This window comes from Nuphar pumila, chromosome 8, assembly GCF_984573655.1.
Source record: "Nuphar pumila chromosome 8, dmNupPumi1.hap1.1, whole genome shotgun sequence".
NCBI classification, from domain to species: domain Eukaryota; kingdom Viridiplantae; phylum Streptophyta; class Magnoliopsida; order Nymphaeales; family Nymphaeaceae; genus Nuphar; species Nuphar pumila.
The window spans coordinates 104,913,991-104,940,638 of NC_143256.1; the positions used below are offsets into that span (position 1 = coordinate 104,913,991).

At 36.4% G+C, this 26,648-nt stretch overlaps 1 protein-coding gene across 1 annotated transcript in view; it reads left to right on the forward strand.

The window, feature by feature from the left end:
• The window catches only part of LYK3 (protein kinase family protein / peptidoglycan-binding LysM domain-containing protein), a 53,030-nt gene that overhangs the window by 9,309 nt on the left and 17,073 nt on the right, over positions 1–26,648 (forward strand). The window contains exon 3 of the mRNA XM_090016319.1: positions 2,729–3,019. Coding sequence (XP_089872445.1) covers positions 2,729–3,019 — 291 coding nt within the window. The remainder of the gene's footprint in view (positions 1–2,728; positions 3,020–26,648) is intronic.

Below are 26,648 nucleotides of genomic sequence, written 5' to 3' on the forward strand. Positions count from 1 at the left end.
ACTATAACTTGTATTTTTTCAATTATATTATCCCACATTTCATAAACTCTTTGAAGCATGGGCTCATCCTTATCAACTTCTCTTAACATTTCCCAAATAGGTTGCGTAAATTGAAGGAAGTATACCACTCTGTCCCAAAACTCATCATCAAGAATAAATTTCTTAATTTCTTGAGCCTTCATATCATCATCAACACGATAGAATGTCCAATTTTCATCAGTCACCATGTTAATCAAAGCATTCTTCACTCTTTTAATCATCTTCATCATCACAATGATGGACACAAAACGTGTTTCAGCGACCTTCAACAATTTCAAATCAGAATGCCTATTAAATATAGCATTAGCACGATGGTGGTTAATAATAAAATTCCTAATGCTTTTGACATTTCTTTCTAAATCTTCAATCCATGAACATAAAAGCATATGCTTGTGAATTTTCTTCTTCTTTGGGGTTGCATATGCTCTTTAGGACTAGATTTAAGCCGTGTGCTACACAGGGAGTCCAAAAAATATGAGGGTACTCACTCTTCAAACTCAACATTGAACTTTTACAAACTAGAGCATTGTCTGTAATGATTTGTACCACTTTTTGATCACCCACTTCTTTTATCACTTCTATAAACAATTCCTTCAAATACTCTGCATTTTTATATTCCCCAGATGCATCAACTGCTTTCAAGAATATTGGGCCACTAAGCGAACAAGCAATGAAATTGATTAATGGACGTCTTTGAATATCTGTCCATCCATCAGACACAATGGAAACTCCATTTTTCTCCCATGAATATTTTTTAATTTCTAGCAACCTCTCCACATTTGCCCTCTCTTCTGCAAGAAGTGTGGTTCATATTTTTTCTGAACTTGGAGGCACATAACCACTCAAATTATAATTTTTGCCAAGGATGTTACTAAATCCTTCCAATAAGGATTTCTAGCCGCATTAAATGGGAGTGAACCAGAATAAAAATACCTCCCAACTTTTCTATCCAATTCTTCTCTTCCATATGTATTGAATGCTGCTTGTATCGTTCCTCTACCTCCTACATTGACTTTTTTTTTTCAGCATCTTCTTGGTGGCTTGCAAATGGCACACTGACTGCAGAAGAATCGACCATTGCCTTTCTCTTCTCATATTCTTCTTGTATTTTCTTGTATTGTCTTCTCATTGCCTCATCAACTTTTCTGCAAGCTGAAATGCCATGTCCTGGTATCTTCAACAAATGAGCCTTCACTCTTGTGTAAGACCCAACAAAATCTCTTTCGCAGAGCTTGCATCGAAATCTCTTGTTTCCACCACCTCCTTCTCCAGTTTTTTCAAGTTTATCTACATGTACCCATAGTGGCCCCACATCATCAATCCCACTGCAACTATCAGCAAAACTAGCAGCAGAACTCACATGTTGGGCTGAGGATGACGCAAGTCATTTCCCTTTATCCATCATTTTTATCCTGAAAACACAAAAAAAAAATACATTACAATTTTCAAATCAATTCGAAAACACAGGGAGAAGGGGGGGGCTCAGCCCCTCCCCTGCCAACCCAACAAGAGAGCGAGAGCGAGGGGGGCTCGGCCCCTCCCCTGCTGAAAACAGAGGGAGCAAGGGGGGGGGGGGGGGGTCTCAGCCCCTACCCTGCCGACCCAAAAAGAGAGCCAGAGGGGGGAGGGGCTCGGCCCCTCCCCTGTCGACCCCAAAAAAAAAAACAGATGGGGGAGCCCCTCTCTTGTCGACCCAAAAAAAGAGCTCGATGGGGGAGGGGCTCAGCCCCTCCCCTGTCGACCCAAAAAAAAAAACAGATGGGGGAGGGGCTCGACCCCTCCCGTGTCGACCCAAAAAAAAAAAACAGATGGGGGAGCCCCTCTCCTGTCGACCCAAAAAAAGAGCCCGATGGGGGAGGGGCTCGGCCCCTCCCCTGTCGACCCAAAAAAAAAAATTAGATGGGGGAGGGGCTCGGCCCCTCCCCTGTCGACCCAAAAAAACCCCCTCCTGAGCCGAAAAACGAGGGAGCAGGGGGGGCTCAACCCCTCCCCTGCCGACCCAACAAGAGACCGAGAGAGGGGGGGGGGTGCTCGGCCCCTCCCCTGCCGACCCAACAAGAGAGTGAGAGAGGGTACATACCTGCGAAAGGAGAGGAGGATTCGAGAGGATGAGCCGAGAGGAGGAGCTGGGGCGGCGATGGGAGATAGCTCGGGCTCAGGGAGAGAGAGAGGAGAGATTAGGGCAAATTTTTTTTTTGCCATAATCCTCCTTTTCATCGGGGATTTTTTTTTTACGCCCAAATCGTGGACAAAAATGATCTATCATTATTTTCATGCTTTATGCCAAGGGTTAAGATCTGGTAAAACTCTAAATGTGTCATCTCCTACAGTAAATTATTACAAAGTTCGAGTTTTCTTAGTAGAATCTGATCTTGAATATATGGTATATGTGTTGTTGAGTGTGCATCTGAGTTGTCTATTTGGTGTAGGTGCATGCATCTGCATCAATTTCCTATCATGTATTTGTTCATTCTCTTCTTTTTGAGACACATTTTTACCGTCAGTTTTGGTCATTATATTTTCAATTAGTTTTTAGCTTTTATATATTGGTATGCATCTAGTGTTTTTGTGAATTTGATATGTTCCAAACATGGGATGTGAATTTATCTCTTCATTGCCATGATGTAATGGTTTGTTCATGTTATTTCAAGTTGACATTAAATTCTCTCCTGTATTTATCTGTTTGCAGTCTCCCAAGATCATCACTCTAAACATTTTCCACTAGGATGGATTTTGGGAAGCATAGGAGTTGGGCTGATCCTGATCTTAGCTGTTCTATTATGCATTTGGTGCAAAATGTTCATCTGCTGCTCCAGAGTCCAATTGGGGCATGAGCGACAAACTGACGGAAAAATTTCACATAAATTTCACATTTTTCGGGGTTCAAGTTTCTGCTATCCTTCTGGAAGGTACATATGCTGCAAGTCTGGAAAGGCAAACAGCGAATTTTCCACCAGTCACCAGACTACTATTCCTAAAGGTATGGATTGTCTTTTTAGGCATGTTGACTGGGAGGATAACCTTCTTCTCACTGTTGTAAATCTTTGTTCAGCAGTCATTATTATGTTTTTCTGTGAAGTCTTTCTGTAGCTGTTTAGTATCATGTGTTAAAATATTGTATATATACCTAACTGATATACATATATTTTAACAATATATGTACATCAGGGGTATTTTGGTCATTATTATAAAATGTATTTAGTACAGTCCATTAGGGACTGAATAGTCTTTTTTATTTTTAGTTTTTTATTTTCTTTTTTGTATAAAGTAAAGTGATTGTTGGGGGGACAGTCCAACAACTGTTGGACTGCCTCCCTTCAACATATGTGAGACTCTGTAAATAGAGCCTCACTCTCTTGTGTAACTCATGCCTTTTCTAAGGCACTTTGTGATATATATAAAATTCCTCTTTTATTTCTAGGCTTTGTGCCTTTGTGTTATTGGGAAGTTCATGTTTTCTATCTCTTTTATGAGATTGTGATATGTCCATTTGAGACCACATTATTATTGTGCACTTGTGTAGCCCTTTGTTGGCATTGCATGCGTGCACCCTTGTCTCATTACATGGTATCAGAGCTTGGCTTTTGAAGAAGTGAAGGCTATTTCGGGATTATTCTACTTGTGGTGGTGCTTTTAAAGTCTTGACCCTCTTCCAACTATACTAAAAAATTCTTGTAATCATTATGGGAGAAAGAGATTCCGCCTTCGTCATCTTCTACAAGCTCAATAAAAACAATTATTTGACGTGAGCGATGATAATGGAGAATCACATCAAAGGTAAAAAGCTATGGGATTTTGTTAGTGGTATCACTAATGAACCGCAACTCAAATTGACAAGAAGAGAAGGAGATCAAGTCAAATCTTTGTTTGAAGAAGAAAAGGAGAAAGTTTTGCAAGAATATCAAAACAAGTTGGAGGATTGGGAAGCGAGCAATGCTCAAATTCTCTCATGGTTTATGAATACCATGAAATTCAAAATCGCCACCAATATCATAAAGTTTAAGAAGGCATCTGATGCATGGATTTTTCTAAAGAGTACCTTCATCCAAAAAGATATGGTTATGCTATATTATCTTAAAGATAAGGTACGTAATGCAAAACAAGGAGATAAAAATATAAGAAACTTTTAAGGTATTTTATCTCTTATTTGGGATGAACTAACCATCTTAGAACCAAAATGAGAAGATTTCACTATTGAAATGAAGAGAAATCAAATAGAAAGAAAAACACTTTTTTCTTTCCTTTATGGCCTCCGACCGGAATTTGAGCAAATTAGGTCATCTTTGCTTCATAGGACCTCGACTCCTTCTATAAGTGAGGCTCTTGCTTAAATTTGTCAAGAGGAAACAAGTCTTGGAATACACAAGTCTAATAATGAGGTTCTTGCCATGACAAGACCCAAATTTTTTGTAAAATCATATAAACCACCTCACTTTGAGAGGAAATTCAATGAGAAATGACATAATGGAGGAGGATACAAAGGATGATATAAAGGCAAAATTATTTGGCATCATTGTAAAGAACTGGGGCATATAAAACCTGATTGTCCCAAATTTAAGAAAGTGACCGCTTTAAGTGAAGAACCTCAAGAATCAAAGAAAGGGGACAACTTCAATGATTTGACCATTGCTCAAATAGCAGAGGTCGTCTCACAAATTCTTAAAGTCACTCCTTCTACATCCGGTGCCACCATTTCCTTCTCTTCTCCTCCCGATAAGTCTTTTTGGATTTTGGATTTGGGTACTTCTTTTCACGACTCATAATGAGTCTTTATTATTCGATTGCACTAATTCATATTTTTCATGAGTATCAACCGCCAATGGTACCTCTTTAAAAGTTAAAAGTATAGAGAACCTCAACAATATTTCTAAAAAAATCTTTTGTTCCAAAAGTAGGGGTTATTCCAAAACTGGATTTAAATTTGTTTTCAGTTTCTTAAATTTTCGATTATGGATGAAAAATATTCTTTTCATCTAAGGCTTGTTGGGTGCAGGATCTCCAAGCAAGGAAGCTGATCGGGCAAGACCATAGAAAAAAAGATCTTTACTATATGGATTCCTTGTGTTTACCTAAAAATTCCTTTTGTAATCATGTCAAATACATCAATTTAGATCTTTGACATAAAAGATTAGGACACCCAAGTATATCCAAATTATCTCATTTTTCATTTTTTGAAAAAAATTATAAAGATAAAGATTTTGTATGTGAAGATTGTATACTTGGAAAAATGCAAATGACGCCTTTTGGATCTAGAACCTCTGTGTCTAATAAAAAATTTGAATTAGTGCATTCAGATATATGGGTCCCGTTTCCATTATGTCAAAAGGTGGTTATTCATATTATATTATATTCATAGATGATTTTAGTAGACATACTTGGATATACTTCCTCAAACTCAAATCCAAAGTCTTTTCGTGTTTTAAAAACTTTCGTAATCTTGTTAAAAATCAATTTGAAACAAATATTAAAGTCTTCTGCTTCGACTCTGGGGAGAGTTTCTTTCAAATGAATTTCAATTATATCTAAAAACACATGGAATTGTACACAAAAAATCATGTCCTAGGATCTCTCAACAAAATGGCATTTTTGAAAGAAAGCATCGTCACGTTATTGAAACTACTAGGACCTTATTTTAAAAGAAATTTCAATTTTTTTTGGCCCGAAGCAGCCCTAACTGCAATATATGTAATAAATAGAATGCCTTCTCAAACATTAGAAAACAAATCTCCTATTGAAAAACTTTTTAAAATTCCTCCAGACTTGAAGATGTTAAGGGTATTTGGATGTAAATGTTTCGTGCTTCGTGAAAATATAATAAACTCTCTCCTAAAGCTATAAAATATGTCTTTCTTGGATATGCCGAAAATAAAAAAGGCTATCGATGTTATGATCAAACAAATGATAAACTTTATGTTTCTAGAAATGTTACTTTTCTTGAAAATAAAAATGGATTTGCTTTTAAAAACCCTAAGGAAGAATTCGGGTATGCCTTCTTATTTGATTTGTTACCTAAATCAAATAATGAAATTGTTGATAATGACATTGGTAATTTCGAGTCTATTAATAATTCAAGTGAAGAAAGAGAATCATCTCATAATCTCCTACAATACTCTAGACGAGATAATGGAGAGCATCCATGTGTGCTTGAAAGATATAATCAATCAACAAATGTTGAAGAAACTAGTGTTAGAAGATCTAAACGAATACATAGGCCTCTAATAGCTTTGTCTCTTATGAATCCTTTTCTTCAAACTATAGGGCTTGTCTTCTAGCCATTCATTCATATCACGAACAATCTAATTACAACTAAGCTAAAAACATAAAAGAATGGGTTGAAGCCATGAAATTAGAATTAGATGCATTACATAAGGCCCATATTTGGGAAATTCAACCTCTCCCCAAAGGAAAGAAGACAATAGGGTGGAGATGGGTTTTTTAAATCAAAACAAAAAGTGGCAGTGCCCTAAAAAGATATAAAGCAAGCTTAGTTGCGAAAAGATACTCTAATAAATTATGAGAAAACATTTGCCTCAGTAGTTCGTATTAAGGCCTTAGTTGCAATAGCATCAATTAGAAAATGACCTATATATCAGTTAGATGTTAAGAATGCATTTCTAAATGGAAACTTAAATAAAGAAGTATATATGGATCCTCCCCTCTGGTTTGACTATTGAAAATAGTATGTTTTTTCGTCTTTAAAAAGCTTTATATGGGCTTAAATAAGCCCCTAAAGCATAGTATGATCGATTTAGTGGTACTGTGTGGAATCTTGGATTTAAATCCTGTTACACTGACACTGCCTTTTTTGTAAGATCTACTGGTACCTCACTTATCATTTTCTTTTTATATATTGATGATATTATCATCACTGAGAATGATCAGAAGGAAATTGAAGAAATTAAAATTATGCTTAAATTTTTTTTTGATACTACTGACCTTGGTTTTTTAATATACTTTTTAGGAATTGAAGTAGCCTACTCGCCAAGATGTTATATTTTTTCTCAAATCAAGTTTGCAGTTGATATTGTTGCGTGTTCGGGAATCACTAACACAAAATATGTCGATACTCCTGAAGTAATAAATACAAAAATGAGAGCTGAAGACAGGGTGTTATTAGATGTTCCAACTCCTTATAGACAACTTATTGCATCATTAATATGCTTGTCTATTACCAGGCTAGACATTGTATATGCTTTACACACTGCAAGTCAATTTCAACATGCACCCACATCGGTTCACATGAGTGCAATATTAAGAATAGTTCGATACATCAAGAAAACTATATCTAAAGGGCTATTCTTATCATCTTCATCATCTTTAAATCTTATTGCTTATACTGATTCTGATTAGGAGGTGATCCTAATAACCGTCACTCAACTATAGGTTTTTGTATGTTTGTAGGTGATTCTCTCATCTTTTGGCGATATAAAAATAATCGAAAGTGTCTTTATCTTTTACGGAAGTCGAGTGTAGGGTGATGGTTACAACAACCATCGAGGTCGTGTGGATGAGAGCACTACTTTCAGATATGGGTGTTGATGTTTCAGAACCTTCAAAATTATGTTGCGATAACAAAAGCGTCATATATATAACCAACAATCACACATTTCATGAGCGAACAAAACATATTGAGATGGATTGTCACTATGTTCGCGAAGAATATTTGAAGGGAATGATTACTTTGCCATATGTTTAGTCTGAATTTCAGATTGTGGACTTCTTCATCAAAGCTTTTTTCTCTACGCAAATTCTTGTATCTTCTTAGCCAACTTTCGGTGATTTCACCGTAAGTTTGAGGGGGAGTGTTAAAATATTGTATATATACAGTCCATTAAGGTCTGAAGAGTCTTTTTTATTTTTAGTTTTTTATTTTCTTTTTTATATAAAGTGAAGTGACTGTTGGGGGGACATTCCAACTAGTCGTTGGACTGCCTCCCTTCAACATATGTGAGGCTCTCTCTTATAACTCATGCCTTTTCTAAGGCACTTTGTGATACATATAAAATCCCTCTTTTATTTCTAGGCTTTGTGCCTTTGTGTTATTGTGAAGTTCATATTTTCTATTTCTTTTATGAGATTGTGATCGGTCCATTAGAGACCACATTATTATTGTGCACTTGTGTAGCCCTTTGTTGGCATTGTATTTGTGCACCCTTGTTTTGTAACATCATGATCAATTTACATGTGTAATGAAATGAGAACAAAAGCAAACAATTGTCTCTTATGAACTTACAAGAACACAACGAACCATGAAGAACACTAATTGATCAATCCACACCACCCACACAAGGGTAAAAAATAAATGCTTTTGTATTACATAAATGCCTTAAAAGCATTAGAGTTTGCGATGGCTTGAAGCCCTATTTATAACAAGCAAGAGGAATAGGGAGCAACCCTGGAGCTGTCCCAATCGATGGGTACCAAAAGCAAAGATAAAAAAAACAAACAATAACAATTTATACAGTCAGCCCCTAATAGACTGACTTCTATTATAAGGTAAAATGATTGAAATACCCTTGATAGGTATCCTGTTTATATATATATATATATATATATATATATATATATATATATATATATATATATATATATATATATATATATTAGAAGCTTATCTTAACACCCCCCTCAAATTCACGGTGTAACAATTGCGAGTTTGCCAAGAAGGAAGTGAAACTAAGTGACGAGCATTTTAATGAAGAAATCCATCAGTTGATACTCGGATGGAATATAAGGCAACATGATGGCCTTCTTTAGAAATTCTTCACGAACGTAGTGGCAATCCATTTCAATGTGTTTGGTCTTTTTATGAAATGTATGATTGCTTGCAATGTACAGTGCGTTCTTGTTGTCGCAACATAATCTTTGAGGGTTATGCAATGCAAACTCCCAAATCTTCTAATAACTGTATCAACCATACTAACTCTGACGTAGTTGTCGCCATGGCACTGAAGAGAGGGACATCTTTTGCTGCTTTTTGTATATCTATGAAATTAGAGAATCACCTACAAAAACACAGGAACCAGTGGTTGAGCGTCTATCATTAACATCTCCTTTTCAGTCAGAATCAGAATATGCAATAACTTCTAACGAGAAAGAGAATAAAATAAATAACCCATAATTAATAGACTTTCTAATATATCTAATAATTCTCATTATAACACTCATATCTATTCTAGTGGGAGCATGTTGAAATTGACTAACAGAATGAATCACATGAGAAATATCAGAACGATTTATAGAGATATAAGACAAAGCTCCAATCATTTGTCTATATGAAGTTAGATCATTCAGAGGTTCTCCATCATCTTTTTTCATCTTTGTATTGATGACCTTTGGACTATCAACTCATTTTTCATCTGAGAGTTCTGACCATTCGATGATCTTTGTTACATAGTCTATGATAACAAATAACCACAAGGTGAGTAAGTCACTTCTATTCTAAGAAAATATCGTAAAAAACCAAGATCTGTCATATCAAAGTTAGCTTTCAACACATTTTTGATATAACTAACTCCCTGCTTATCATCTCCTATGATAATCATATCATCAATGTAGAGAAGTAATATCACCATTCCTGCATTAGAAGACTTAACAAAAAATACAGTGTTAGTGTAACAAGATTTAAAGTGAAGTTATGTCATCAAACTACTGAATCAATCATACCAAGCTTTGGGGGCTTGCTTTAGACCATACAATGCTTTTCGTAACCGAATTTTTTTTTCATGTGCTAAACTTAAACCTGATTGGGGATCCATGTAAACTTTCTCATTGAGATTACCATTCAAAAGGTATTTTTTATATCCATTTGAAAGATTGACCATCTTTTAATTAATGCTATAGAAATAAGGGTTCTAACAATGGTGCAAATGTCTCGTCATAGTCTATTCCGTATTCTTGACTATATCTTTGGCTATTAACCTATTTATATTTTTCTAATGTCCCATCACTTTTAGTTTTTATCTTATAAACCCATCTACATCCTATAATTTTCCTTCTTTTAAGTAATGTTTGAATTTTCCAAGATTTTGCCTTTTCTAAAATTTCTAATCCATCATTCATTGTCTTAATCTATTCTTGATGGTTTTTAGCATCATGGTAAGATGATGGTTCTACACATAAGTGTATAGCCATTAAACTGTTAAAATGTAAACTGCAATATATATATATATATATTATTTAATATTATTATATTTTATTTTATTATTTTCTTTTTCTATTTTTTTATTTTCTTTTTTAGCATCTAGTTCAATAGAAACTAGATATTTTGATCCAGTCAAGTTCCTGTTGGAACTTGACTGTGCAAGTAGCTGTTGGACTGTAGTCCAACAGCTATAATAAATGCTGTTGGACTATAGTCCAACAGCTATAATAATAAATGTTGTTGGACTGTAGTCCAACAGCTATATTAAGAGACGTTGGAATCCAACGTCTCTTTTTGGAGAGCTCAAAATGAGCTCTCCTCTCTCTCCCATTTTTTTGTATATATAGGGGTGAACCCCTTCAATGTAAATTACAATGCTTCTTAAGCATTTTGTTCATGAATAAAGTATTATTTATTTTTCAAGTGTTCTTCCCTTTATACCCTTTCAAGGGTCATGCTTGTAGTGTCTCCAATAGACACTTGTTTGTGAGTTATTTGTGCATTTGTTGAAGACCACCATTTCATTACATGGTATCAGAGCTACGAAATCCTTAGATCTTGAAGTGCTTCCGCCTCGATTTCCGTGCCACATTTACAAAAGGTGTTTCATCACCTTGTTCTTGGCTCAAGAAGATTTGTTTGAAGAAAGGCGAACTTGTGCTACAAAAAAAAAATTTGGTTTTGTATCCTCTCTTATTCCTTTGTCTACTCTTTTTCTTTTCTTTTTATTTTTCTCTCTCTCCTCCTATTTATTCCTCTCTTACCCTTGTAAAAGATGGATGACAATGATAAGATCACCATCATTCCTATGAAGCTAAATGATACTAACTATATAATGTGGGCTTCGATTATGAAGCACCACATTTGGGGAAAAGGTTTATGGGGTATAGTGGATGGTTCCGATTTGGAACCTAAACTATCTCTTACCAAGAAAGAGGGTGATAAAGAGGTTCCTCTAACGGAAGAAGAGAAGAGTAAGGCGTTAGCCACTTATGAAAAGAAATGGAAAGAATGGAGGATAGGGCATGCAAAAATTATGTCATGGCTCATCAATAGCATAGACATTAAAAAATGCTCTAGTCTAGCTAAGTTTGAGCATGCCGATAAGGCTTGGGAATACCTCAAAAACATGTATTCCCTTAAAGATATTGCACATGTATGCAATTTACAAGATAAAGTTCGGACAATGACTCAAAAAGATAAAACTATTCGAGAATATTATAATGAGTTGTCCGAACTTTGGGAAGAGTTGGCTCTTCTTGAGCCCAAATGGCATTGTGCCGAAGACATCGAGCTTCGCCAAAAGCAACTCGATATGGAACATTTCTATCAATTTGTGAATGGTCTAAGGCCGGAGTTTGAATCCACCAAATCGGCCCTTTTACATCGTGGAAAAATTCCTTCTATTGTTGATACTATAGAAGAGCTCACTATGGAGGAAAATAGACTTAGAAAAAGTACTCCAAAAGTTGATGATGACTCCGTTTTAGCTGTATCTAGACCGGGGAATCATACTCGTACTTACAAGCCGCCTCATTTTGGAAGGCAAAACAGCGACTTTGATAAAAGAAAAGTTATTTGTCATCATTGTCATGAACCGGGGCACTATAGGCCTCAATGTCCAAAGTTAAAAAGAAGAGAAGAAAAAAGAGTTGCATCTGTTGAATCTGAGTCAAAAGATCAAGATGCACCTGTGTCTATGGCTCAATTGATGGAAATCCTTCAACCTCTTCTCAAAGGGGTATCCTCCTCAACCGAAGCCTCAACTGGAGCGGCAGTTGCATCTTTCTCCGGTCCAGGTAACTTTCCTTGGCTTTTAGATTCTGGTGCTTCTTTTCATATGACCCCAAATGTTAATAGTCTATCCGAATGTCTTAAAAATGACTCAAGTGTGTCAAAGGTTTTTACAGCCGATGGCACATCTCTCGAAGTAAAAGGAATAGGATGTTTTGAAAATCTTCAAAAATCCAAAAGATTTTTTATCCCAGAAGTTAGATATATCCCTAAACTTAATTTGAATCTCTTATCTGTCTCGCAAATATCTGATTATGGATGTAATATCTCCTTCTCTTCTCATGGTTGTTGGGTACAGGATCGCCAGTCAGGGAAGCTGATTGGGGAAGGCCATAGAGAAGGAGGACTTTATTACATGGACTTTTTGGAATTACCCAAGAATGCATTTTGTTATAATATTCAGAAATTAGAATTGGATTTATGGCACAAAAGGCTTGGTCATCCTCATATGTCTAAAATTCAATATTTTCCAAGTTTGGAAAAAATTTGTAATTCTGAAAATTTTTCTTGTAAAGACTGCATTCTTGGCAAAATGAAAAGGTTACCATTTCTTAGTAGAACTTTTGTTTCCTCACGACCACTTGAGTTAATACATTCGGATGTTTGGGGCCCCGCACCAGTTATTTCCAAAGGTGGTTATACATATTATGTCATTTTTGTTGATGACTTTTCTAGACATACTTGGATTTATTTTCTTAAACATAAATCTGATGTCTTTGCTAACTTTCAAATATTTCATAAAATGGTTAAAAATAAGTTTCAAAATGATATTTCTGTTTTTCGCACTGATTCAGGGGGAGAATTTATGTCCAACGAATTCAAAGACTATCTCAATTTACATGGTATTACACATCAAAGATCATGTCCACACACTCCACAACAGAATGGCCTAGCCGAACGCAAACATCGGCACATTATGGAAACTACTAGGACATTGCTAATTGCAAATCAAGTTCCAAAAAGTTTTTGGGCTGAAGCGGTCCTAACAGCCACCTACCTCATTAATAGGATGCCATCTTCCTCATTAAAGAATACAACTCCAATAGAAAAGCTTGTTAATTTAACTCCAGATTATTCTAGATTAAGAGTCTTTGGATGCAAATGTTTTGTTTTCACCAACAGAAATGATAAACTCTCTCCTCGTGCAATCCCATGTGCCTTTTTAGGATATGCTGATAATCAAAAAGGCTACAGGTGTTTCGATTTTCAAAATGACAAATTATATGTGTCAAGAAATGTATCTTTTTTGGAAAAAGAAAGCTTCTTTGAATTTGAAAAATCCAAGGATGTCACTGAATACTCGTTTTTAATTGATCCAACTTCAAAATCCAATGAATGTGATGTTGGATGTGACCTTGACAATGATCAAAGTCCTATTGTTGTTGAAAATGATGATAATGAAGAGCAAATCCATAGGGATGTTAGTCTACAATATTCAAGACGTAGAGAGCAAAATCTTCCATGTGCATTACAAAAATACTCTGAAGTCTCACCTAGAAGAACGTCTAGAATCTCTAAACCTCCAGAAAAATTTGTGTCTTATGAATCTTTTTCACCCACGTATAGGGCCGCCATTACATTAATACAATCATATGTTGAACCATCATCCTATTCTCAAGCAAAAAATCATATAGAATGGATAGAAGCCATGAAAATAGAATTGGATGCACTAGAAAAGGCCAATACTTGGACGATACAAGATATTCCTCCGGGTAAGAAACCTATAGGTTGTAGGTGGGTATACAAAGTCAAAACCAAAAGTGATGGGACCCTGGAAAGATATAAGGCCCGTTTAGTAGCAAAAGGATATGCCCAAGAGTATGGCATCGATTATGAAGAAACATTTGCTCCTGTGGCCCGTATGACCACTGTTAGAACTTTAATAGCCTTGGCCTCCATTAGAACATGGCCTATCTTTCAATTAGATGTCAAAAATGCTTTCCTGAATGGGAATCTCGTTGAAGAAGTATACATGGAAGCCCCACCTGGTATTAGTATCCCTAAGGGTAAAGCTCTTCGTCTAGAAAAAGCTCTTTATGGTCTTAAACAGGCTCCAAAAGCCTGGTATGACCGATTTAGTCATGTTATGCTTGATATTGGTTTTCAACCTTGTTTAACTGACACTGCTTTGTTTGTTAAGAAATCTGATGCAGGCATCATTATTCTTCTTCTCTATGTGGACGATATGATCATCACCGGAGGCGACAAACAGGGAGTTGCGAATATCAAATCTCTTCTTAAAACTCACTTTGAAATGACTGACTTAGGTTTATTAAGATATTTTTTAGGCATTGAAGTTGCTTATTCCCCTCGGGGGTATTTGATATCTCAATCTAAATTTGCTCTTGATATCGTTTCCAGGTCTGGAATTACAGATGATAAGAAAGTAGACACTCCAGAAGTTGTCAATGTTAAAATGAAAATTGATGATGGAGAACTTCTTGATGATCCTACTCCTTATAGACAACTTGTTGGAGCTCTTTCTTATCTTTCCATTACTAGGCCAGATATAACTCATGCGGTTCATACAGTCAGTCAGTTTCAGCATGCTCCCACCTCCGTGCACATGGGAGCGATTTTGCGTATTATTAGATACTTAAAATCCTCTCTTTCACGAGGACTCTTCTTGTCTGCTTCATCTTCATTAAATTTAATTGCATATACTGATGCTGACTGGGGAGGTGATCCCAATAATAGACACTCAACTACTGGTTTTTGTGTGTTTCTAGGTGAAACCTTAATTTCGTGGAGATGCAAGAAGCAGCAGAAAGTCTCTCTTTCCTCCACCGAAGCTGAATACAGAGCCATGGCAACCACCACTATGGAGGTTGTTTGGCTCAGACGATTGCTAGCGGATATGGGAGCTAAAGCAACGCAAGCTTCAAAGATGTGCTGTGACAACAAAAGTGCGATCTACATTGCAAGCAACCGGACATTCCATGAGCGCACTAAACACATTGAGATGGACTGTCACTATGTCAGAGAGGAATACTTACATGGAACCATTGATCTGTCATATGTTACATCAGAATATCAATTAGCAGACTTCTTCACCAAGCCTCTTGCTGCTCCCAGATTTCACTTCCTCTTAGACAAACTTTCGCTCATTGTACCGTAAGTTTGAAGGGGAGTGTTAAAATGTAAACTGCAATATATATATATATATATATTATTTAATATTATTATATTTTATTTTATTATTTTCTTTTTCTATTTTTTTATTTTCTTTTTTAGCATCTAGTTCAATAGAAACTAGATATTTTGATCCAGTCAAGTTCCTGTTGGAACTTGACTGTGCAAGTAGCTGTTGGACTGTAGTCCAACAGCTATAATAAATGCTGTTGGACTATAGTCCAACAGCTATAATAATAAATGTTGTTGGACTGTAGTCCAACAGCTATATTAAGAGACGTTGGAATCCAACGTCTCTTTTTGGAGAGCTCAAAATGAGCTCTCCTCTCTCTCCCATTTTTTTGTATATATAGGGGTGAACCCCTTCAATGTAAATTACAATGCTTCTTAAGCATTTTGTTCATGAATAAAGTATTATTTATTTTTCAAGTGTTCTTCCCTTTATACCCTTTCAAGGGTCATGCTTGTAGTGTCTCCAATAGACACTTGTTTGTGAGTTATTTGTGCATTTGTTGAAGACCACCATTTCATTACATAAACAAACTCTATATTTAGATTTAAAAGAATCATAGGATACAAATCTACTAGGAGCCTTTGAAATTCTCATGGATTTTCTAACACTAGAAGAATCTATATCTTGATTTTGAGAATATCTTTCTAAAGCACATGGTCAATGGTCTTCGGTACGTCGAGTATAGGTTTGAATTTCATTATGAGATAAGTCTATTATCGAGACCCTCATTCACATTCCCATGTACATCATGAGTGTCTTCATTGTCACTCTCATGCATATCATGAATGTTATCACATCTTTCATGCTCATTAACAAGGTCGAAAAAAAATGAATAATCACAATGTTCTTTAATTTTCTCTTTACCAAATTCATTTTTGTTTTCAAGAAAAGTAACATTTCTTGAAACATATAATTTGTTCCTTTCAATTTCATAACGTCTATACCCTTTTTGATTTTCGTTATAATCTAGAAAAACACAAGGCATAACTTTTGGGGAAAGTTTGTCATTTTTGTTGTTAAGGACAAAGCATTTACAACCAAAGACTCTCAATCTTTTATAATCAAGTGATGATGTAAATAATTTTTCAATAGGAGAAATGTTTTCAATGGTTTTTTAAGGCATTCTATTTATCAATAAATTGTCATAAGAGCGGCTTCAACTCAAAACATTTTTAAAACATTTATTGATATAAGAAGTGTTCTAGTAGTCTCAACAATATGTCTATGCTTCCTTTCGGCTACTCCATTTTGTTGAGTAGTATAAGGACAGATTTTTGATGAATAATCTTATGTAAGTCAAGACAATCTTTGTACTCCTTTGACACAAATTCTCCTCCAGAATCGGTTCTAAAGATTTTAATATTGATTTTAAATTGAGTCTTTGTATAACAATGATTTTTTTTAAAACAATCAAATACTTTGAACTTATATTTAAGAAAATATATCCAAGAGTGTGTACTATAATCATCTACAAATACAACATAATAAGATACTCCTCATTTGGATATAATCGGAGCTGATCCCCATAGATCCGAATGTACCAACTCAAATGAATTTTTAGATATAAAATGACTAGGCTCAAAGGATAAAGATTTAATTTTACCATGATGCAATCTTCACAAAGAAAATCTCTTTCTTTATAACTTATAAGAAATGAAAATAAATGTAATTTGGACACACTAGGATATTCTAGTCTTTTGTGTCAATTTTTTATATCTTTCTTTTTCATAAAATTACAAAAAGTATATTTTGATAATTAAAGATTGTTCATAACATAAATATCTTCTCTTCTATGGCCTCGCTCAATCGGCTTTCCGGACTGAAGATTATTAGATCAAAACAAAATTTTACATCATAGATCCGCAATTTGGGAAACAGATAAGAAGTTTAAATTCAATTTTGGTACTACTCTAATATTTGGTATAAAGAAAGTTCATTGTTTTTTGAAAATCCTCAAAACTTTTAATCTTTAAGAAAACTCCATCGGCAGTTGAAACATAAGAATCATTTGGGTTAGTATAACATTTGGATAATATGAACTCATTTAGGGTCATATGGAAGGAAGCACTGGAATCAAGAATCCAAGAAGTCTTATAGGGATTAATGCTTGTGGATATGGTTGCACCCGAGAAGGAAGAAGCTTGATTTTTTAACATTAGTTATTAGTGCCTCCATGAGTTGTGCCAAGGATAATGAGCCAATGCATTTGTAATCGTCTACACAATTTCTTTAAAAAGATGGTCTTAACGAAGCCACATTTTTATCAATCTTTTGATCTTCTTTCCTTCTTTTGGGGCAAAAAGGTTTGATGTGACCTGACTCATAGCAATGGTAACATATTATTTTGCCATTTTTCTTGTATTCATGATCACTTCTTTTATCATTTTGACTTCTTCCATAATCATTGGATTTTTTTTTCAAAGTGAGGAAGTTTATAACTCTCTGTGTGATTTTCGGAATTTGACATAGCAAGGACAAATTCTTTATCTTTTGGAGAAGATGGTCTTTTCAACGTATTTTTCTCTATAGTTAACTTTTCAAGAGTTTCAACTATAGTAGGTACACCTCCTCTATAAAGAAGGGTCAATTTGGTCCCTTCAAATTTGGGTCTAAACCTATTAACAAATTGATAGAAATGCTTTGTTCTAATTTTTTTTTACAGAGTTTTACATCTTAGGAGTAATGCCATTTTAGCTCTAGAAGAGTCAATTCATCTCAAAGAAGAAAGAGGGCTTGTAATATTCTCTAATGTTCATCTCTTCTTAGGTCATCATTCTCACTTTATTTTGCACATTGTGTATGTAAGCAATATCCTTAAGATTGTACATATTTTTAAGATACTTTCATGCATCACTAGCAAAGTCAAATTTTGCTAAGCTGGAGCATTTTTTTGATGTCAACACTATTGATAAGCCATCCAATTATTTTGCAATTGTAACGCCCCAAAATTTTTAACCCAGATTTTTTCAGGATTTTTTTTTTTATGAAACCAACAAATGATTCCAGGGTTAAGCATTTCAGAACGATACAGGAAGGTAAAAGCAACCACACCATTTATTTTTATTTCAATAATAATAGAATCCAACATCAGAGTTTATCACATTATCAGTCTTAAGACAAAAATTTCAATCAGAAAGCAATTAGGACCGCTAGGGAACAAATGGATCTAGTCCTGGGCAACGCCTCATCCCGCTTCGCTCATGGAACTACTCTGTGCCTGAAAATGATAAAAGTTATAGGAATTAGACTTCCACGTCTAAGTAGGAAAACTGTAATTATTCTTGCAAGTAGATCATGTGTCAGGTGTGTGATGTGGGTGTCGTGTTTGATTTTCAGTCTATACATAAACACATAAGGAAGTCGATGCAACAACAATGACATACATATATGTAAGTAGAAGGGTAAATTACGTAACAGTTATAATTAAGCACAAAAAGCATTTTATGCAACTACAACAATTAAGCAAGTAAGGTATTAAGCAATTAAGGCATATTCTGTAACAGAACTTACACTAACATGAATAACATCCATAGTATGAATTCAATTAACTAATATCTGCACAGTTTAGGATGTCGTTTCATCATAAGCACCGAATATAAAGCATGCTGAAAGAATATGCAAATGTCTCTTTAATGACTCCAACACAGTGATACCTAACTGTTCTAGTTGATGTTTATCTTTTCTTATCCCGCGGGTATACACGGGCCAAGGCAACCATAACAGAAGAGAACGTTCGGGGGTATATTATTCAAAGTTGTTTTATTAACCCGAACATTCTAACTGTGACTGAGATCCCAAGGGAGCGGCCAGTGACCGAGAGAAACTCCCGAGGGCCAAAACCAAAACAGGATGCATCCCTAACTTCTGCAGAAGAACAAAAGAGCTACCACTTAGGATATATTGGTAGTCCGGGTCCCCCAACTCTGAGGACTGGGACCAACGAGTCGTTTTACGCTCGAAACCAAAACACGTGTCCCCAAAGTTTTGTACCACCTACCCTCTCCAAGGTAAGCCCAAGAACTGAGTGGGTTAATCTTTTCATTTAATTTATTTCCCGAAGTACGGGACATTTTCCCCATATTCCCTCCACTACCACAGCAGTAGAATTCCTAACCTTAGTCATTTTACTAAGGTGAAATAGGACAGTCCCCATTTATTTGCCATATTGATTGCATAACCCACCCAAGGTGCTCCGGTGCCTTTAAACCAGTCAAGCACAATGCCCGGTGTCTTTAAACCAGTTAGGCATTTAACCATTTATAATAAGTTTTTTCATCAGTTTCATTGTCATAGCCTACAAGCTAATAGTCCCAATACCCGTATCGGGTATTCAACCCATATTGCCCATTAGGCAAGGTTTTCCAATGTAATACCCTACTAAGTGAAACTATCTTTTATTTGTTATAGCATATTAAATGACAATATTAACAGCATATTGCAACATCGACCGAACAAGACATACCAGATAATGTATCTCGAACATCACTAAGAAGCACATGATTGAATCCAATTTATTCTGAGAAAACAATGAATTCCACTTAAACAAATCACATCCAGCATACTTTAACTATGAGAAAGAAGCTTATGAGACTGCAACATATTTAATTTCACCCAACATCATGCATACAATTATACACGCTTATACATGGTTTCAAGTACTCATATCTGATCACATCTAACAAACTAATAGAAAAATTCATACTTAATAGAAATCCCCAAATTAACGTATTACTCTAGTATTACAACCATCAAAATAGCATAACATCTCTAGACTGTCATACTCTTAGAGATTTGTTATTTTAACAAAACACACGTTCCTGATTTACTGTTTTAATATGTCAATCATGCAAACTCACAATTTACTGTTTAAACATATCACCAATTCCGATCAGCCGTTTCAACCCTAAAAACCGGCAACCAGATTTTTATTTTAATTTTTATCTTGAAAGCCATGCAACATAATCGCATAACCACAATCTGTTTGAATCACAAATATACTGGTAAATATCACAGAACCATAAGCTGTGTGGCTCAACCTTGCACAACCTCAAATAATAATTGTGACTTCTACCATAGCTCATAAATGTTGAACATTTATTCCAATCACCTTGTTGATCAATATAATCATGAAGCATGCATATACAAGAATGAAACATGAATCATCCCACAGTGATTTTATCACAGTTCCTAATACCATTTATTCAGGAAAAACCCAAATCCATTTTCTATCGAACACCCTAAGGGTTCAAACCCTGACCATATGTATGATTACCAGGAAATTCCTAAAGTATACCTACTTTAATGATACACAAATGTCATCACTGTACACATGTAATAAGAGGAATTCAATTCTGATAAAAATGAATAAAGTCTGGTAACAGGTAGTTAAAACATAGGTATTCAGACTTAATAGCAATTAATAACAGCATATGAATAGAGAAATGACCGGAAAGCTAATCTGATAACAGGTTAGACTTTATTCATTTACACAGATTCAGTTAAGCATCACAGGAGTTTGATAATCATTGCTATGTAATCTTAAATGAACCAGACTCAAGGGATCGGCTAACTTGCTACAAGTAAATTTCTATTATAAAAGAATTTCTATTATTTAGGAACCCTTTCACATTTTAACAACTTGTGCATTATAATGGTAACTGATATAACTAAAATTCATAAAATGTATTACAGTATACAACCAAGAGTCGAACCCCCACCCAAATCGATTTGGATTTGAGACTTTAGGGTTAGGGTTCGGCAAGAACCCCCAAAATAAGAGATCGCTGCCGCCCAAAACCCATTTCCTTTCAAAATTTCGAATCTAATGCTTGGTCCCCCTTTTCTTTTTCTTTTTCTTTTTTTTCTTTTATAGCAGTGAAAACCCCCAAATCAAGATTTGGGGTTTCCAGCGTGGGATTTACTGAAATCCCCCAACTGTCACAACACCCCTCGTGATTTGGGGATTTCCGATTCCCCCTTCCCACTCACTCACACCCCCAACACGCGAGTTACCTACAGAAAAAAAAACAGTAACCTACCATTATCCGGCGAGGGTGTTGCGGCATCCACTAGAGGGGTCGGTCGGCCTGGATAGCACCACCACCGGAGGGGTCAGCTCTTCTCTTCAAGGTCTCGAGTTGCAGGCCTAGGATCGGAAGATGCTTCGAGGGTTAGAGAGGTAGAAGAGAGTGAGAGAGAGAATGGGACAACGAGAGAGGGAGAAGGAAGGGTTTGGGGTCCCCCTTTGTAGGTGGGTGGCCTTCCAAAAAGGAAGGAAGCCCAGCGGCTACGGCTTCCCCCCCTCCATTTCCAAATGTTAGGGTTCAAAAGAACCCTAACCTGCGACTTATCGGGGGGTTTCCCCCTTCATTTTTATCGGGCAGCCCCCTTATCGGGGCCCCCCTTTGTATCCTTTTTACAGGGTGTGGGCCGGGTCCGAGTCTGACCCGCGACCCGCACTCGGGATCCAACCACATGTTGGATCCGGGTCTTATAAAAAAAATTATGGATTCTTAATTGGATCCAAAAACCCCACTTATATATTTATTTTATTTCTTTTCTTATTACGTATTTTAATATTTAAATAGGTTTATCTTGTATAATATGGGTTCTGGATCCGAAACTTGGATCCGTGCCCAGATTCGCCCATTTTACTCCTAAAATGCTAAAAAAAAAATTTATATAAATATTGCGGTTATTACAGCAATGACCCATCTTCCACTCTTTTTCATTTTTTCTCATATTCGGTGATGACCTTAGAGATCTCTTTCTCTTTGAAGAGTCGCTTCCTTTTAATTTTCAATCTTGGTAAGTATAAGTTTAGGCTCTCTTTCGGTGCCATCAACCAAACCCTATAGACCTTTTTCCCATATTTTATGTTTCACTATAAATGCCCACATCACAATTACTATCATTGAGTCTCACAAGAATGGAGACAATCACTTCTCTTTCATCCTCTTTTTTTACAATAATAAGAAAAGGAGAGAAAGAGAGAGCAAGAATTTTGTTGAGATCTTTTGATGGCACACTTTCCAATGTACGAACCTATGCTCTACCAATTCTTATAATCCTCTTTGCCTTTCCGAATAAATAACAACTTAAGAGCACCAAAGCTCTGATAGCATGTAAAGAAATGAGAACAAAAGCAAACAAGTATCTCTTATGGACTTACAAGAACATAACCAACCAAGAAGAACACTAATTGATCAATCCACACCACTCACACAAGGGTAAACAATAAATGCTTTTATATTACACAAATGCTTAAAAAGCATTAGAGTTTACAAGGGCTTGACGCCCTATTTATAACAAGCAAGAGGAATAGGGAGCAACCCAACTAGCTATTAGACTGGAGCAGCTCCAACCGCTAGTTGGAGTTGTCCCAATCAATGGTACCAAAAGCAAAGATACAAAAAATATATATATATATATATATATATATATATATATATAGTCAGCCCCTAATGGGCTGACTTCTATTACAAGGTAAAATGACCGAAATACCCCTGATAGGTATTCCTGTCACATGGGTGCGGGTGCAGGTGCGGGTGCAGGGATTCGGCACTTCCAAAAAACCCGGGTGCGGGGGTGCGGCAGGGGCAAAAATGTAATATGTATGTATATATATACATATTAACCAGGCTTAATCGAGTTTCTTCATTAAGCTCTACTGGTCTGAGCCGAGTTTAATAGTTTAATCGAGCACTGCTGGATGCATATATGGTTTTAATTTTTTGCTATTGAATCAGACAAATATCAGGATTTGATGGATATCTGATTACATGTAAAAGAACCAAATAAGATACGAACACCGGTCCAAACGGGGCGAAACCCCATTTTCCCCCTGGCCAGGACATATATGCTTGGTTTTCCATCCGACTCTTTTAGTTATTCTCTCTTAGTTCCGTAACTGAGCTACTTTAGAATGGTAACCAAGCTGGTCATCCCTGAAGAAAGGCTGTATTGTCCATGATCATTACATTTTGCCCCAAAATCTGGCTCATTGGCTTTAGATATTTTGTATTAATTTTTGTAGTACGTAACCTCCAGCCCAGTGCATATCTCGAAGGAAATCAAAATCTGATTTAATATTTTCAGACAGGTACAGTGGACTGCAATCTGTACGGGCCAACATGGGCATCATTACCCTTTTGCCTTCCTGAACCCTCTATTTTAACAGAACCATCTGTGCTCTCTTTAATTTTCAGGATACAGTATGGTTGTTCTTTGAGACCATCCAGATTTTCATGAAAAGTTAAGCTCTCATCAACTACAAGAGGTGTCAGATCTTCATTAAAAGGTGAGAATGATGAAGAAAGCCACCAGGTGTAGTATCAATGCATTGTCTTATTCACTCCCCATCAAAGTTGCGGTGAGGACCAACATCCTGTCCAAGAGATGGAGGTATCTCCCCCCCGAATCCCCTCTGCAGATTTCGATGAGGATCATTTCCCTTCGACCATGAAGCAACTCAAGAGACAGAAGAAGTTTGGCGAGTGGCACTCGCCGCTAGAAGGAACCGATCTCTTCACCGTTGTCAATCGATTCTTGTTGAACCAGGCACCTTCGCAGGTTGAGCCTGCGCTTGACCCAAAGAAACACTTTAGAGAAGAGACTCCTTGGTAGTTGGCTACGACATGTGGTTGCCGTAAAGAAAGTTGAAGAGTTGTGTCTCAAAACTCGCCATGTTGACAAACCAGTTCCTATGTTTTTTGGCTGTCATGCCCATTTCAGCGGGCCTCTTTTTTTTCAAGTCCAAAAGTTGGACATAAATGACCCTGGGTGCGTTGACCGCACCCAGGGTCGGGTTGACCGCACCGGGTGCCGCACCCGCATCGCGTCGCGTCGATGCGGGTGCGGCACCTGGTTGGCCGAATCCCTGTGACATAGAATTATATATATATATATATATATATATATATATATATATATATATATATATATATATATATATATATATATTAGAAGCTTATCTTAACAATATGCCCACCCCAGGTTGCCCAAGTGGTCAGGGGCTATTCTTGGAAAGATGGTGGAAGAGTCCCATCTTGCCTAGGATTGATTCCCCTTGGAAAATAGTGGTGGCTTGCCTGGTGGGTATTTTTGCAGGCTAGGGCACTCACCCGGGGTTTACTATCTAGGAGGGAGGCTTATTAAGTGACCCCCATTCCTAGGCAGGTTCTTTGTCAATAAAAAAAAATTCATGATCAATTTATATCTTGTTATGCTTATCTTGTTGGCATTAACTGATCATTGCAACTGTTTCCAGGTTGGTGCTGGTACATTAGGTGCATTGTCATATATCTCTGTCAACTGTTTCCAATCATACTGCATTTTTAGAAGTCATATTTCCAACAATTTCATTAGTCATAACAGTTTGGAGATGTCTTTCAGGATATTGAACCAATAGCACATGAAGTGCACATCTATAATGATTTTCTTAGGATGCCTTTTCGTGGTCAACATTAAATGACCAGTGGAGTACAATCTAGGATGCCCAATTCCCATGGATGTCTATTTCATTTAGTGCAGGATGTGACTTGTCATCCTTCTGGTAACTTGGCCTTTATTTTGTCATCATATCTTCTAATTTGGGTGCTGAGGAAAAGCATGAATGTTCCTAGGGTCTTTACAGCCATTAAATGTTTCACAAGGGATAATATTCGAGCGGTACATCAATTTGGCTGAAATTTTTATTGAAATCAAGAAGCATACCCTAATAAGAAGAAAAGAAAAGGAGAAGAAAACTCAAAGAAACTTCATTAAATAAAGAATGAATTGGGAATTACTTCAAGAGCCTTTAATCAAGAACAAAAGTGTCCACCAAAGATCCAAGTGGGCAAGCACAACAAGTGTCCACTAAGGGCACACCAACAAAGCCCACTAAAGGGCATACACAAGAAGACTCAAATATAAAATAAATATTTTATTCATTCAACAAAAAGCAAGACACATTGTTACAAGGTGAGGGGGATCACCCCTATTTATATATATAAGAGGGAACTCAAAGGAGAGTCTCAAATAGAGTTGTTAGAGCTAGTCCAACGACTCTATTTGTAGCCGTTGGACTAGCTCCAACGGCTATCAAACTAGTCAATAATGTGTTGACTAGTTTGAATCTAGTTCAAATAGAACTAGACAAAAAGAAAATAAAAAACTAAAACTAAAAATATATAAATACATATATGTATACATATGTATATATATAATACATGTACATACATTGGTATGTACACTTATATTATATATATAGGACAATTTTAACACTCTCCCTCAAACTTACAGTACCGTGATCGAAAGTTTGCCTAAAAGGAAGTGAAATTTGGAAGTAACGAGAGGTTTAGTGAAGAAATCTGCTAACTGATATTCTGATATAACATAGGTAGATCAATAGTCTCATGTAGATACTCCTCTTGTACGTAGTGGCAATCCATTTCTATATGTTTAGTACTTTTATGAATTGTACAGTTATTGGCAATGTAGATCACACTCTTGTTGTTACTGTTAGAATTTCACCTGCACCTGCATTAAGAGAGAAAACAGAGAAAGAGAGGGAGAGAGAGAGAGAGAGAGAGAGAGAGAGAGAGAGAGAGACGAGAAGAGAAAACCGAAAAGGGGCTTCTTCGGCTGTCACGATTTCTGTATATCAGAAATCGTGACCTAATGCATTGTATAAAACACTTAAGTGTACATGGGTCGGGTCGGGTCTAATATAATATCCGAACCCAACCCAGAAAAAAAAATACATTTAAGTTTAAGTTTTATAATGAACTCGGGTCTGGTATAGGATCCAGACCCGAACCCGAAACAATATACACTTTTTCACCCCCCCTCAAGTTGAGCATGGTTGTGAACCATACACAACTTGCCTTTGAGCGTCCAAAAACGATCCTTTGTTAATCCTTTCGTAAATAGGTCCGCAACTTGTTGTTCAGTATTGACGAACTCAGGCTCAATCTCTTTTTCTTCAACTTTATGTCTCACAAAGTGTTGATCAATCTCAATGTGTTTAGCACGACTGTGATGTACTAGATTGAATGACATGTTAATAGCACTTAGGTTGTCACATAGCAAGGTAGTGTGGGAGATCTTTTCTCCTACTTTAGTCAGTAGATGTCTGATCCATGTGACTTCGGCAGTGGCAGCAGCCATAGATCTGTATTCAGCCTCAGTACTTGATCTAGCGATAGCTTTTTGTTTTCTACTGCTCCAAGAGACTAAATTTCTTCCAATGAAGGCACAATATCCTGATGTAGATCTTCGTTCATCAGGATCCCCAGCCCAGTCTGCATCACAATATACAGTGAGTCCATGCTCATCTTTTCCATATGACTGTGGTGAGTATGTCAATCCATCCTCAATAGTCCCTTTCAGATATCTAAGGATCCTCTTGACAGCTTCCATATGTCCAGTACGTGGCGCATGCATAAATTGAGATACTTGATTAACTGAATAAACAATGTCTGGTCTAGTGAAGGTCAGATACTGTAACATTCCTATTATGCTTCGATACCTGGTGGGATCATC